The sequence below is a fragment of the Pistacia vera genome, unplaced genomic scaffold (genome assembly GCF_008641045.1).
Source record: "Pistacia vera cultivar Batoury unplaced genomic scaffold, PisVer_v2 Contig100, whole genome shotgun sequence".
Classification (NCBI taxonomy): Eukaryota; Viridiplantae; Streptophyta; class Magnoliopsida; order Sapindales; family Anacardiaceae; genus Pistacia; species Pistacia vera.
In genome coordinates this window covers 1,059,546-1,075,401 of record NW_022195028.1, presented here as the reverse complement: position 1 = coordinate 1,075,401, position 15,856 = coordinate 1,059,546, and the positions used below count along the sequence as shown (strand labels likewise).

The following is a 15,856-nucleotide window of genomic DNA, read 5'->3' as shown; positions in this document are numbered from 1 at the left end:
AAAATAAGCAGTCGTGTGAGCTTGTGGGTTCGATTGAGTGTGTGAAAGTGTATGTGCGATTACATGTGTGCAGACAATTTAGAATGGTCGCAAGGGTTTATTTGTGGGGACCACATGTACAGTGTCATGTTTGATGCACCAAATTCTGTCAAGTGTTGAATGCCCAAACATCCAAAATTGTCGGCGGTGAGTTTTATTTATGATTTCTTTTTTTGTTGAGACATTCGGGAGCTGTTCACAAAAAGTTTTCGAGAAAAATTTTATAATATTTTTTACTTTATAGAAAATTCAAGTAAATTTGATTATACAAATGTCCTACCAAATTTTTATTCTAAAACATCATATAATATTTTGTGCAATATCCTATTAATGTATTTATACGAGATGTTAAATAATTTAAGATAAAGTTATATATTTTTATTTTCTCTCTGAAAAATGCTAACATTTCAAACATCACACACTATATATATATATATAATATATAATATATAATATATATATCGAATATAGAATAAAATTAAATTTTAAAAATCAACATCATATAAATAAATAAATAAACATTTGAGATTATTTTAAAACACCACTAACAAATAGATAAAAATTTTTTCTTAGAAAAAAAAAAAGATAATCAAATGTTTTTATGAAGATTATTGATCAACTTTAGAATTATAAATAAATTGTAATTATATAAAGTTTAATCTGTCAATTATTAGTAGCATGGTGTAAAACATGGTATGGAAGAAAGTGGGTTATGCATGTTATAACATTGAATATAAGTATTTCAGATTGATATGGTAATCCAATTATTACATATAATTCAACTCAATAATAGAAGAATAATGTTTTGTGAAGAATTCACATGATCATATATCATCCATTCTCCTTGTTTACATCAATATTTTTCCTATAAATCTCTTAATTTGATATTATAATTTGGAAAAATACTCTGATATTAATATTTTGTGAGAACTAAAAAATAATTTTTTTAAGTGTTTAACTTATTTTTTTTTTTTTAAGTAGAGGTTATTATATTTATTTGAATGATTGTAAAATAGAAAATTGTTATAATTATGATTAATTGATGGCAATTGTCTCCATTACCTTTCATTATGTGCTCTTCTCATTGATTACTTACAACTAATCTCCTATTTAATTTTCAAATATTAAAAAAGTGATATCTGGCATCATGAATCTATATTCATAGGAAAGATATTGTGACTAATGTTTTCTTGTGAACTTAGAACATGTTTAAAATGATAAATAATATAATAGAAAATAATTTGAAATGAATAATATCAAAATATTTCTTAAATGAAAGTAAAAGCTCTTTTGTATTTATTAATTTTATTTTAATTAATATGTTATTTAGTCTTGAAGGACACATTAATAAAAAAAAATAAACTTAAAATATTTAGACAAATTATGAAAATATATTATATATCTCAAATTTAATTTGAAAGTGAAGTGATGTCATTTAGAGGTACAAATTATGAGCACTTAATAATATCACATAAAGTAATAACTTGTTTAAATTATAAAAAAAAAAAAAATGAGTAATATTATTCATCACAATATATATCTCAAATTTCATATTGTAAATACATGTCATCATATTTGACATTGCTATCATCCCAAATTATATAAAAAACAAAAAAAAAAAACCTTCTATTGAAGTGTGTTTATATTATTTAACACTTAATATCTAAAATTAGGAAATTTAAATAAACACATGACAATTATTTAAATAAAAAAATAAAATCATGATCTAATGAAGAAACTATAATTCTCAAAATCATATCCATATATATGGTGTAGTTAATTTTGTTAAGTATCTCCGACCACGGCAAGTTGAGATTCTTTTAACATAAATAACATATTCATTTATAAATTATATTTAACTCATTATCAATTAATATAATAAGGCATTCATTACAATCAGAGAAAGTCAAAATATAGATTTCTACTTACCAAAAATATAAATATATAGAATTTCTCAAGTTAAAAAAATATATATATATATATATATAGTGTCCATTTAAGGGGAAAAAAAAAAAAAAGGCAGTTGGAGTAGTGTTAAATGCAAAGTGGCTCACTCACAACTGTTCTCAGATATACACATTAAATAGCGAAACAAAACGGAACAATCCAATCCTCCAACGCCTGCCCATCTTCTCCTCAGTTTCTTCTTCTCAAACCTTATTATGCTTATCATCATTCTTTAACTTCTTCCCCAGAATCGGAATCTGAACAACATCTCTTCATGGTTTCATTTTCACTCCTAAATCCAAGTCCAAGACCGGCAATAACGAGAACTGGGGCATGGGTTTGCTTCTCGTCTTTCTTCCCGAAGATCATCACGACAACAACAACAATAAAAATGATTCCTTTCTTGACAAAAAAATACCTTTTATCTTCTTCTTCGTTTCGATTAGAAGAACAAACTCTAGCGTCTTGTTTAACAAAGCTCAATCGACGATTTCCATTTGTGCTCTCTTTGTTTTTCTCACTCTTCTTCTCTTCACACTCTCCACTTTCGAGCCCTCTGGGAACACTCCCAATTCTATTACAACTCCACGGAGATTTTTATCTCAAAAATCTTCTTCCTCAAACACATTTCTCTTTCTTGAAAATGCCCGGTATTTCATAACGATAAGCTCAAAAATGAAGCGACGTCGATTGCTTTACAAGGATGGGTACTTTGTACAGGCGTGGGACTAGAGCCGTGAGTGATCTCGTTGTTGCTCATGTGATTAAGATGTTAAAGAAGATGAATTTCGTTTGTTTCTAGACTTTTGCATCGCTCTGGCCTCACTGCGAGAGCTGATGTTGCTTTTCTCTTTCGTTCTTCGTCTGTGTTGTTAAAGTTTAGTTGTAATGCGTGAAGAGAACAGAATCGTTCTTGAAACTCATTCAACATTACAAGGAATCGAATGCCCGAGTACTAAGTACTCGGCGCTGAGTTTTGATATAACTCAGTTTGTGAAAGCGGCGAAGAAAGAAATGGGGGAGCCTCTGTGGGGTAAGAAAATTCGAGGGAATTTATCTAACTCGGGGGAGATAGTGATCAAGGTGAGTCCAACTCGCTCAATTATGGATCCATGGTTGGTTTTGAAGTAAGCGAGTTGAGACCCGAGGAACTCACTCGCTGGGTTTCTAGATCACGTTCCAATGAGTTTGGAAGATGGGCTTGTTACCCAATGCACCGGCCGAGTCAGGCGAAATTTTAGCATATTGCTTTAATTGATGTGAAAAACATGGCCGTTGTCGGTGACCCACTCAGCCGAGTCAGGAATCGGAGTCCCGAGTCAGTTCATGTCACAATGAAGCAAGATAATAAGCACAGCAAACGAAATTCGGACACAGACTCAGTTCAAACCAGGCAACTCGGCAATATTGGGTGGGGACTCGGGGAGTACGGAGACTTTCAATTGCGATGTAACCGAAATAGTGAGAGCCGCCATGCAACACAAGAAGAAGAACTCAGTGACCGAGTCAGGAATATTAGTCAACCTGTGGGAAATGAGCACATACTGAAGAACATCGATTTGGTTACCTCAACTGAGGCAATCCCAGACACGAGTTCATCGTGGGTCAAGCTCAAAGTCAAGTTTGGTGAGTTGTGGATTAATGCAACGTGGTAATAGTATCATGATGTTGTTTCTTCTATAATTATAAGCAAATATGTAATAGTGAAGGAGATTTTTCTGTTTATAAAAATTTAGATACAATTGAAAGAGAAATAGATAGAATTTTATTTTATAAAATAAATATATGATGTAAAAGTTTTGTTTTTTATTGTAGTTTTGTGTATTTTTTGTGGTTACATGATGATGTATACAAAATTTGACGTAAGCATATATATGGGTAGAGGATTTTGGGGCTATTCTGTGAATAAATACAAAAGAAAAGCCAGAATGGAACGATTAGGATTTTGTCACATGTAAACCATCACATTGTACTATCTATAGGTGTGATAATTTTATAAGATATATATATAGTTCGGAAATTTGAGGTGGTCAGTTCCAATATAAGATGTGTTGATTTCTTTTTTTTCTCGTAATCACAAAAACATATTATAATGTGAAAGATAACATTAATGGTGTTGTCAACATCAAAGAGGGCGTTTCGGTGTAATCTTAAATATCGAAGAAAACTATAGCCTCTCATTGAAATCATCTTAGATGTTAAAATCTACCGATTATAATAATAGGGAGGAAAACATATAACCCAACTTTGATGAGAAATCGATATCTAATTTTTCTTTAAACATAAGTTAATCTAATTTTATTTGTAATATTTAATATACTTCATCACATAATTAAATAGTTGGAATTTGGGCACACCCAAAAGAAATTAAAAAATGAAATTGTTATTTTGACAAAACAAAACACATGATACATAATAATTAAATAACTATTTTGGTTACATTTTGACTTGATGAAACAACAAAGATTGCTTTATTATGACTAATTACTCTCACATGTCCAAAGTTCAACAAAAAGTAAAAAAAGAAAACTACTTTCATATACGAATGAACTCCCTTAATTTTTCAAGGATGAAAAAGCTTAAAGTACAAATTGTACATTACATTTTGACAATAATCCAATAAAAATGTGTACATATATAATTATAAATATTCTCAAATTTTAAAACTACGTATGTATACATTACAGTTTTATCAGATTATTGTATGATAATGTGATACCACAAATTTAGGCTAGATTGGTCTCGATACTGAAGACCCATCTGGAAATGGGAAAGCAAAAGGTGAGGAGTGGAATTGGGGGTTGTTTGGAGGGATAGAAAGAGAAAGAAAGTGGAAAGAAAATGTGAAAGGGAAACAGGGATGTGAAGAGTGAAGACATTGATTAAAGGGCATGTGGGAGATGTAAGTGTGAATCTTGCTCTCCGCGTAAACAGTGAATTTTATGCTTTTTAAAGCATAAAAAGCACTATGTCGTGTTGTTTACGCGCCTTTAGCTTAGCTTTTACTGCTTTAATTGCTTCTCGGCCAACCACAACACGCCCTTGTTCTAAAAATTTCACATGCTACTTGATCATTTCACACCTAGTAATAAAATATGACATTTTGGTCTACAATTTGGTGATACTAATAATAATTCATTTAGTAATGGGAATAAACAATAATGATAATTAGCCAAGGAAATTATAAATAATTATCAATATATAAAATAAATCATTGATTTTTGCAGGACTTTAAACTAATATGGTTATTATTCTTTTGTATCGTTAGGGTTCAGTTCTTATATAAGACTTTTTATTTATTTATTTAATTTTTTATGAACATATGTGTTAAAGAAATGTGTAGAAACAAGAGTAAAGAGAATAACTACGGAGGTGGTTTATATTAAAATGTATAGCTATATTAATTTAATAAAATTACACTAAAACAAATAATATTTTATCGAAACGTAACCTGACATTCATGTTATAATAAACTTCATTTAGGGTTTAATGAGATGGAATTGTTAGTCCCAATACTGATATTTTTCCAATTTAAAGAGGCTGACATATTAATAAACAACATTTAATTGACTTGTAATCTAATTGGAATCTGGAGTATTCAATTTGCATCAGGTGGGTTAGCTGAACTGGGAGGGAGAGTCTTCTTGTTGTTCTTCAAATTGGGTTTTGACTTGAACCATTAAAGTTTATATATTGGATGCATTTATTATAATTTTATACATGATAATCGTTTGGTTATTATTTATTGTATGTGTTGGTTTGCAACATTTTTTTAATGGGTATTCACTCTCATGTTAGCTTCATTGAAATGTACAAAAAAAAATGACTTGTATTAACTTTATCATACATCATGAATGTTTAAATTTAATGTTTTATTAAAAAAATCACAGAAGTAATTTTAAAAATTTGAAATAATTTTTATAGGGTTAAACTCGTTACATCCTCTAGCTAAGTTTATTTTAATAGATTCTTCCTCATATGATAAATATTTATAATGAGATGGAAATTAAGAATATAATATAACCATCCATGTAAGGTCAAGCAAGAACATAGTATTGAAATTTAAAGTAATAAGTTCCTTTGGCTTAATATATATCTTTCATGTCGTAATCAAATGCTAAAACAAATAGAAGAAGGTGGGACAATCCTCATTTTCAAATAATTCAATTTTAAATTCAATGAACCCATGCTTATGCTTCCAAGTTACCATGTTTATGTATGATTGGTTAACTACATCTGTGGGAAAATTAAAGCTTCAATTATTAGAGGGATTACATCAATCAATTATATCTTTAAAGAACCTAGACCTTATGGGAGTAAAACTATAAACCTAATATCTCTCGTTTTGTGGTCGGATGATCCACCCTTGATCATTGAGGTTTGTTATAACTTATGAGTCTTGTATTCCAGTCATCGGATAGGCAATTATCAGGTTTATCCAAAAAAAAAAAAAAAAAAAAAAAAAAAACTATAAACCTAACTATCTGATTTTTTCACAAAAATAACTAAATTATATCTTTTCATTTAAATTAAATTTGATATTTAAAGAAATTACCATTTTTTATGCAAAAATATTTCATGTAATATTGTGTCTTAATAAGAAATATGATTAGGACATATAAATATAAAATATAAAAGAAAAGAAATTGATCCTTGGATGCTGATTCTGATAGGATAAATAGTGGTTTTCAAATGGCATCAAGCATATAAAAGCCAAGCCAACTCAACCCACCGACTCGACAATTATAATGCTTGTCACTTGTCCTCCTCACATATTCGCGCCACTATTTACTAAAGTTCTACACATAATTAACCATCTCATTTTATTTTTATTTTTATATATATATTTTTTTGGTTAATATTTGAGAAGGAAATTTAGAGGATATATGTTAAATTAACCACCAATGGGTGGCATAGTAATCAACTAGACTTTTGAGAATACTATTCAAGAGATTTTAAGTTTGATTCACTTAGGTTACTAATAGAGGTGGTTATTGAGGGAATTTACTGACTGTCAACTTCAAGGTTTCGAGATTGGAGTTATCGACTACTTCAGCATTAATGGGTAACGGAGACACACTCGGGGGTCCCGCTGCCCGGTCAGTGGACAGGTGCCCGCTCCCCGTGTGAGCGAGCGGGGGTCGCGGGGGCAGCGCCCCCGAGCCCGTAGGGGTTTTGGGCTTTTCCATGTATAACCGCTTGTAGGATTTCTTTTAAGTTATTAATTCCTTTGGGTTGGGCTTAGGAATAGGGAATCCGTAAAACTAGGTTTAATCTCTTAAACCTAGTATATAAACATACTTTTTCTTGTATGAGTGTGAGAGCAATTCATTCATTGTAAACGAGAGAGGTGAGACATATTCAATAATATTGACTCAGCTGGACGTAGCCCAACATTGGGTGAACCAGGGTAAATCGCGGTATAATTTCTTAGTTTACTGTTTGTTTTGTTTTACTATATTATTTTGTTCTGTTGTTCTATTTCGTTCAGTTATTGAGGGGATTACTTGACTGTCTAATCAGGGTTTCGAGAGATTAGTGGAGGTGTGCGTAAGCTGATATAGACACCCTCGGTCAAAAAAAAAAAAAAAAAAAAAAAACCTTTAGCAGATATATAATATTTTCTAAAAATCATTGAAACATAAGGATCATCATAAGACAAACTAAAATTAACAATAATATATATATCAAATTTGATGTGTACCCAAATACAAAATCTCTTTTCCTGTAGAAGATACCCTAAAACTCTAGAAGCATAATTTGAGTGGAAGCAGCAGTGATTAATGTGTGAAATTAAGTGGAGAATGATAGAAAATTCTATACAAGGATTATGATATGACCTCAAAATTGGCTTTAGTGGAGGGAAATAGACAGGTAGCAAGGCAAGGATTCAGTCAGAAAATTCTAAATTTTGTGAAGAATACAACCTCTTATGTCCAAGCTCTCCCTTTCCAAAATGATCCCTCAAGATTTTTCAAGTGCCTTCCAAAAACGTTAATTCTTTAATTCTGCTCATGGTACACATCTACCATTTTTTTTCTTTTTTAACCCCTTCTATATCAAACAATTTGTATTTACATTCTATATCAAACAAACCTATATTCTTATATCACATTTCAAATTGTGAATGCATTCGTTTCATTTGAATGTTAAGAGCTAAAGTTCAACTCAATGATTTTTCAATATTTGATTATTAAGTCAAAGTCTTCCAAAAAAAGATGCTACCTTATTCAAGGCAAGGCAAATTCTATCATAATAGAAGACTTTAAGAACAGGGTTTAAAACAATCCGTATTATATTAAAATGTTTTATTATATTCATAATACCTATTTAAAGTATTCTCTTCAAATACTGATCCACTATTTGTGATATATTAGAAATATACCAATATCAATAACATTCAATACAGAGTTGGTTCATGGAACATGACACTCCTAATTCTAATATAAAATTATTACTACCTATTTTAGAATCAAGTAAGGTCGATTTGCTTAAAGAAGAATCACAAGCAACCCCATTTGTTAAAAAATAATAATGAACTCAATCCCCAGAAGGAGGAAACAATTTAAAACAAGAGAGTGCCAAAAAAGATTTAAAGCAAGATGTGGCGTGCTCTAAGCTCAGTTGACCAGAACTACACTAAAGTGGAGGGGCCAAGGAGGGGCACGAGGCTGCGCCGAAAGCCTTTTTTTATTAAGTTGAAAGCCGCTCCTCCTCCTCCTCCTGCTGCTGCTGCATGAGCATGAAGAAATTAATTAACTGTAATTAATACAAATTTAATAGTGAGAGAGATGAAATGTCGTCTTCTCAACGGTGCAAATTAAAGTGGGAGTGAGAAAGCATTAAATATTTTAGTTTTATATAATATATAGTTGGTTTTTAAATGCTTTACTTGATTTAATTTACTAATTAAACCATCACGTTCTTGTCGGATGATACAGGAATTTTGTGATTTCATTTAAAGAAACGATGCAACGCAAGGCTGTTTATGTGATGAAATGTTGAGATGTGATTGGTTTCAAAGATTGCTTTCGCCAGAATTTTAGTAAACATCACAAGTACAAAATAATATTTTTCCTTTTCAACTCTCTAGGGTTAAATTTTTATTATTCTTTTGCCAAAACATATATATTCGGTGATTGATGGTGTTTGAGTTAGTTTGTGTATATCTTAACTACTCTTTCGAAGCTCCAAAATTAACAACTAAGCCATTAGCCATCTCTATTAGCAACTGAGAGAAATTAAACTTAAGACTTTTTAAGTAATACATCCAAAAATCTATATTCGATCATTTGACCGCACAATGGTGGTTTTTGCCAAAATATATTGTAGGTTATTATGGAAGAATAGTAATATACACGTTATTAAGAAGAAAAATTGAGAAAAAAAATATAATAGTATTTACATATAAGGGTTTAGCACTTTCTAAACAAATTGAATGAGTTTAATACTAAGTGAATTTATATAGAGAAGAATAAAATAAACCCTTATATATAATTCTACAGAAAAAAAAATTATTCGAGTTGAAAGCCAAATGAAATCTTTTTTGTTTTCAGTGAAGTATGATTGTATTCATGTTTTGTTTTCAGTGAATCTTTATATTTGAGGGTTAAATTGAAAATCAGTAAATGAATAAGCAAATCCAATTTGTTTAATAAGGTAAGTTTAAGTTAGCTGATAAACAAACACTAAAAAACAACAACGAAGCATCCATAACTCTTATCCTTTCTTATACATATTTTAGTTTAAATAAGGAATATTGGAGAGGCAGAGGCTTTTTACCAAATACAATCTAATATAATTCCAAACTTCATACTAAACATCTAATCAAAAGCATATATATAATTAATTAATTTAATTTGGTCACTATCAAAATTAAATAGCATATGGTTGAATTAAATAATGAATAAAAGAAGCATTTATTCCTATAGCTAGGGTTAGGGTCTTTGACAAGAAATTGTTTGTATCATGTGAACTCTTAGGGTCACTATATGCTTCATGTGAACACCTAATATTTGTGAAAATCATGTGATTCCTAATTAACTGCTAGCTCGTGTGTGTATATAGTCTATGATTCCAAAATGAACCAAATTTTAAGGGTCTATCAAGTCAAATTTAACTCTAATAGATGGTACTTACTAATTTAATATAAAATTATTAGGATAAACTTTACTTGAATTTTGATAGCAAAAAGAGAAAAAGAAATTGAGTTTTGTATCAAAATTATAAGAACTTATCCAGCGTGGTACCTCAGGAAAATAGTTGTTTGATTAAAAAAGAAAAAAGAAAAAAATGTGAATTTTTTTAATTTGGGTTGATGGACAGATAACATGGTAACATGTATATTACCATATAGATTGACATAAGTCAATTCTACCTGTAATCAAGGTTTATTATAATGATGATTAATGGAGTTAAGTAAGCATGATAATTGAAAATTGATTACTAAGTTTATTATGTGTCCTGTGGCTATAATATTTTTGGAATATTACAATATTCATTTCACATGTAATATGATTAACCGTCATTATTTTCAATTAATTCACGTAATATTTTCCCTAATTCGGGTGCTTCAAATCAGCACATTCCAGAGTGTGTGTGTGCATGTTATGCCCAAGGAAATAAAGGGCTGACGTGGGAAAGTCACGTGAAGGGCGACCTGCTCCCGTCATGATAATGTGGATACCACAAATTTAGGCTAGATTGGTCTCGATACTGAAGACCATCTGGAAATGGGAAAGCAAAAGGTGAGAGTGGAATTGGGGGTGTTTGGAGGGATAGAAAGAGAAAGAAAGTGGAAGAAAATGTGAAAGGGAAACAGGGATGTGAAGAGGAAGACTTGATTAAAGGGCATGTGGGAGATGTAAGTGTGAATCTTGCTCTCCGCGTAAACAGTGAATTTTATGATTTTTAAAGCATAAAAAGCACTATGTCGTGTTGTTTACGCGCCTTTAGCTTAGCTTTTACTGCTTTAATTGCTTCTCGGCCAACAACAACACGCCCTTGTTCTAAAAATTTCACATGCTACTTGATCATTTCACACCTAGTAATAAAATATACACTTTTGGTCTACAATTTGGTGATACTAATAATTAATTCATTTAGTAATGGGAATAAACAATTAATGATAATTAGCCAAGGAAATTATAAATAATTATCAATATATAAAATAAATCATTGATTTTTGCAGGTTTAAACTAAATATGGTTATTATTCTTTTGTATCGTTAGGGTTCAGTTCTTATATAAGACTTTTTATTTATTTATTTAATTTTTATGAACATATGTGTAAAGAAATGTGTAGAAAACAAGAGTAAAGAGAATAACTACGGGTGGTTTATATTAAAATGTATAGCTATATTAATTTAATAAAATTACACTAAAATCAAATAATATTTTATCGAAACGTAACCTGACATTCATGTTATAATAAACTTCATTTAGGGTTTAATGAGAATGGAATGTTAGTCCCAATACTGATATTTTTCCAATTTAAAGAGGCTGACATATTAATAAACAACATTTAATTGACTTGTAATCTAATTGGATCTCTGGAGTATTCAATTTAGCATCAGGTGGGTTAGCTGAACTGGGAGGGAGAGTCTTCTTGTTGTTCTTCAAATTGGGTTTTGTACTTGAACCATTAAAGTTATATATTGGATGCATTTATTATAATTTTATACATGATAATCGTTTGGTTATTATTTATTGTATGTTGTTGGTTTGCAACATTTTTAATGGGTATTCACTCTCATGTTAGCTTCATTGAAATGTACAAAACAAAAATGACTTGTATTAACTTTATCATTACATCATATGTTTAAATTTAATGTTTTATTAAAAAAATCACAGAAGTAATTTTAAAAATTTGAAATAATTTTTATAGGGTTAAACTCGTTACATCCTCTAGCTAAGTTTATTTTAATAGATTCTTCCTCATATGATAAATATTATAATGAGATGGAAATTAAGAAATAATATAACCATCCATGTAAGGTCAAGCAAGACAACTAGTATTGAAAATTTAAAGTAATAAGTTCCTTGGCTAATATATATACTTATCATGTCGTAATCAAATGCTAAAACAAATAGAAGAAGGTGGGACAATCTCATTTTCAAATAATTCAATTTTAAATTCAATGAACCCATGCTTATGCTCCAAGTTACCATGTTTATGTATGATTGGTTAACTACATCTGTGGGAAAATTAAAGCTTCAATTATTAGAGGGATTACATCAATCAATTATATCTTTAAAGAACCTAGACCTTATGGGAGTAAACTATAAACCTAATATCTCTCGTTTTGTGGTCGGATGATCCACCCTTGATCATTGAGGTTTGTTATAACTTATGAGTCTTGTATTCCAGTCATCGGATAGGCAATTATCAGGTTTATCCAAAAAAAAAAAAAAAAAAAAAAAAAAACTATAAACCAACTATCTGATTTTTTCACAAAAATAACTAAATTATATCTTTTCATTTAAATTAAAATTTGATATTTAAAGAAATTACCATTTTTTATGCAAAAAATATTTCATGTAATATTGTGTCTTAATAAGAAATATGATTAGGACATATAAATATAAATTAAAAGAAAAGAAATTGATCCTTGGATGCTGATTCTGATAGGATAAATAGTGGTTTTCAAATGGCATCAAGCATTATAAAAGCCAAGCCAACTCAACCCACCGACTCGACAATTATAATGCTTGTCACTTGTCCTCCTCACATATTCGCGCCATATTTACTAAAGTTCTACACATAATTAACCATCTCATTTTATTTTTATTTTTATATATATATTTTTTTGGTTAATATTTGAGAAGGAAATTTAGAGGATATATGTTAAATTAACCACCATGGGTGGCATAGTAATCAACTAGACTTTTGAGAATACTATTCAAGAGATTTTAAGTTTGATTCACTTAGGTTACTATAGAGGTGGTTATTGAGGGAATTTACTTGACTGTCAACTTCAAGGTTTCGAGATTGGAGTTATCGACTACTTCAGCATTAATGGGTAACGGAGACACACTCGGGGGTCCCGCTGCCCGGTCAGTGGACAGGTGCCCCGCTCCCCGTTGAGCGAGCGGGGGTCGCGGGGGCAGCGCCCCCGAGCCCGTAGGCGGTTTGGGCTTTTCCAGTATAACCGCTGTAGGATTTCTTTTAAGTTATTAATTCCTTTGGGTTGGGCTTAGGAATAGGAATCCGTAAAACTAGGTTTAATCTCTTAAACCTAGTATATAAACATACTTTTTCTTGTATGAGTGTGAGAGCAATTCATTCATTGTAAACGAGAGAGGTGAGACATATTTCAATAATATTGACTCAGCTGGACGTAGCCCACATTGGGTGAACCAGGGTAAATCGCGGTATAATTTCTTAGTTTTACTGTTTGTTTTGTTTTACTATTATTATTTTGTTCCTGTTGCTTCTATATTCGTTCAGTTATTGAGGGGATTACTTGACTGTCAACTCAGGTTCGAGAGATTAGTGGAGGTGTGCGTAAGCTGATATAGACACCCTCGGTCAAAAAAAAAAAAAAAAAAAAAAACCTTTAGCAGATATATAATATTTTCTAAAAATCATTGAAACATAAGGATCATCATAAAGACAAATAAAATTAACAATAATATATATATCAAATTTGATGTGTACCCAAATCAAAAATCTCTTTTCCTGTAGAAGATACCCTAAAACTCTAGAAGCATAATTTGAGTGGAAGCAGCAGTGATTAATGTGTGAAATTAAGTGGAGAATGAATAGAAAATTCTATACAAGGATTATGATATTGACCTCAAAATTGGCTTTGTGGAGGGAAATAGACAGGTAGCTAAGGCAAGGATTCAGTCAGAAAATTCTAAATTTTGTGAATGAATACAACCTCTTATGTCCAAGCCTCTCCCTTTCCAAAATGACTCCCTCAAGATTTTTCAAGTGCCTCCAAATAATTCTTTAATTCCTTCTTTCCATGGTCCCATCTACCATTTTTTTTCTTTTTTAACCCTTCTATATCAAACAATTTGTATTTACATTCTATATCAAACAAACCTATATTCTTAATCACATTTCAAATTGTGAATGCATTGTTTCATTTGAAGTTAAGAGCTAAGTTCAACTCAAAAGTCCAAGACCGGCAATAACGAGAACTGGGGCATGGGTTTGTTTCTCGTCTTCTTCCCCGAAGATCATCACGACAACAACAACAATAAAAATGATTCCTTTCTTTACAAAAAAAATAATCTTTTATCTTCTTCTTCGTCTTCGATTAGAAGAACAAACTCTAGTGTCTTGTTTACCAAAGCTCAATCGACGATTTCCATTTGTGCTCTCTTTGTTTTTCTCACTCTTCTTCTCTTCACACTCTCCACTTTCGAGCCCTCTGTGAACACTCCCAATTCTATTACAACTCCACGGAGATTTTTATCTCAAAAATCTTCTTCCTCAAACACATTTTCTTCTTTCTTGAAAATGCCCGGTTATTTTCATAACGATAAGCTCAAAAATGAAGCGACGTCGATTGCTTTACAAGGGATGGGTACTTTGTACAGGCGTGGGACTAGAGCCGTGAGTGATCTTGTTGTTGCTCATGTGATTGAAGATGTTAAAGAAGATGAATTTCGTTTGTTTCTCAGACTTTTGCATCGCTCTGGCCTCACTGCGAGAGCTGATGTTGCTTTTCTCTTTCGTTCTTCGTCTTTGTTGTTAAAGTTTAGTCCTGTAATGCGTGAAGAGAACGAATCGTTCTTGAAACTCATTCAACATTACAAGGAATCGAATGCCACGAGTACTAAGTACTCGGCGCTGAGTTTTGATATAACTCAGTTTGTGAAAGCGGCGAAGAAAGAAATGGGGGAGCCTCTGTGGGGTAAGAAAATTCGAGGGAATTTTTCTAACTCGGTGGAAGATAGTGATCAAGGTGAGTCAACTCGGCTCAATTATGGATCCATGGTTGGTTTTGAAGTAAGCGAGTTAGACCCCGAGAACTCACTCGCTGGGTTTCTAGATCACGTTCCAATGAGTTTGAGAAGATGGGCTTGTTACCCAATGCTACTCGGCCGAGTCAGGCGAAATTTTAAGCATATTGCTTTAATTGATGTGAAAAACATGGCCGTTGTCGGTGACCCACTCAGCCGAGTCAGGAATCGGAGTCCCGAGTCAGTTCATGTCACAATGAAGCAAGATACTAAGCACAGCAAACGAAATTCGGACAAGACTCAGTCTCAACACCAGGCTAACTCGGCAATAATAATGGGTGGGACTCGGGGAGTACGGAGACTTTCAATTGCGATGTTAACCGAATTAGTGAGAGCCGCCATGCAACACAAGAAGAAGAACTCAGTGACCGAGTCAGGAATACTAAGTCAACTTGTGGGAAATGAGTACATACTAAAGAACATCGATTTGGTTACCTCAACTGAGTCAATCCCAGACACGAGTTCACTCAGGGGGTCAAGTTCAAAGTCAAGTTTGGTGAGTTTTGGATTAATGCAACGTGGTAATAGTAATCATGATGTTGTTGATTCTATAATTATGAAGCAAATATGTAATAGTGAAGGAGATTTTTCTGTTTATAAAAATTGTTAGAATACAATTGAAAGAGAAATAGATAGAATTTTTATTTATTTTTATTTTTATAAAATAAATATATTGATGTAAAAGTTTTGTTGTTTTTATTGTAGTTTTGTGTATTTTTTTGTGGTTACATGATGATGTATACAAAATTTGACGATAAGTATTTATATGGGTACAGAATTTTGTGGGCTATTTCTGTGAATAAATACAAAGAAAAGCCAGAATGGAACGATTAGGATTTTGTCACATGTAAACCATCTACATATTTGTACTACTATAGGTTTGATAATTTTAT

General features: G+C 31.4%; 1 protein-coding gene across 1 annotated transcript; it reads left to right on the top strand.

Moving 5' to 3' along the window:
- Nucleotides 1-2,167: 2,167 nt before the first annotated feature.
- Nucleotides 2,168-15,613, top strand: LOC116125108. The gene is made up of 2 exons (XM_031410846.1): nucleotides 2,168-2,285; nucleotides 14,109-15,613. Exon 2 carries the CDS (start codon nucleotides 14,143-14,145, stop codon nucleotides 15,571-15,573), a length of 1,431 nt encoding a protein of 476 aa, XP_031266706.1. The 5' UTR covers nucleotides 2,168-2,285; nucleotides 14,109-14,142; the 3' UTR covers nucleotides 15,574-15,613.
- Nucleotides 15,614-15,856: the final 243 nt, after the last annotated feature.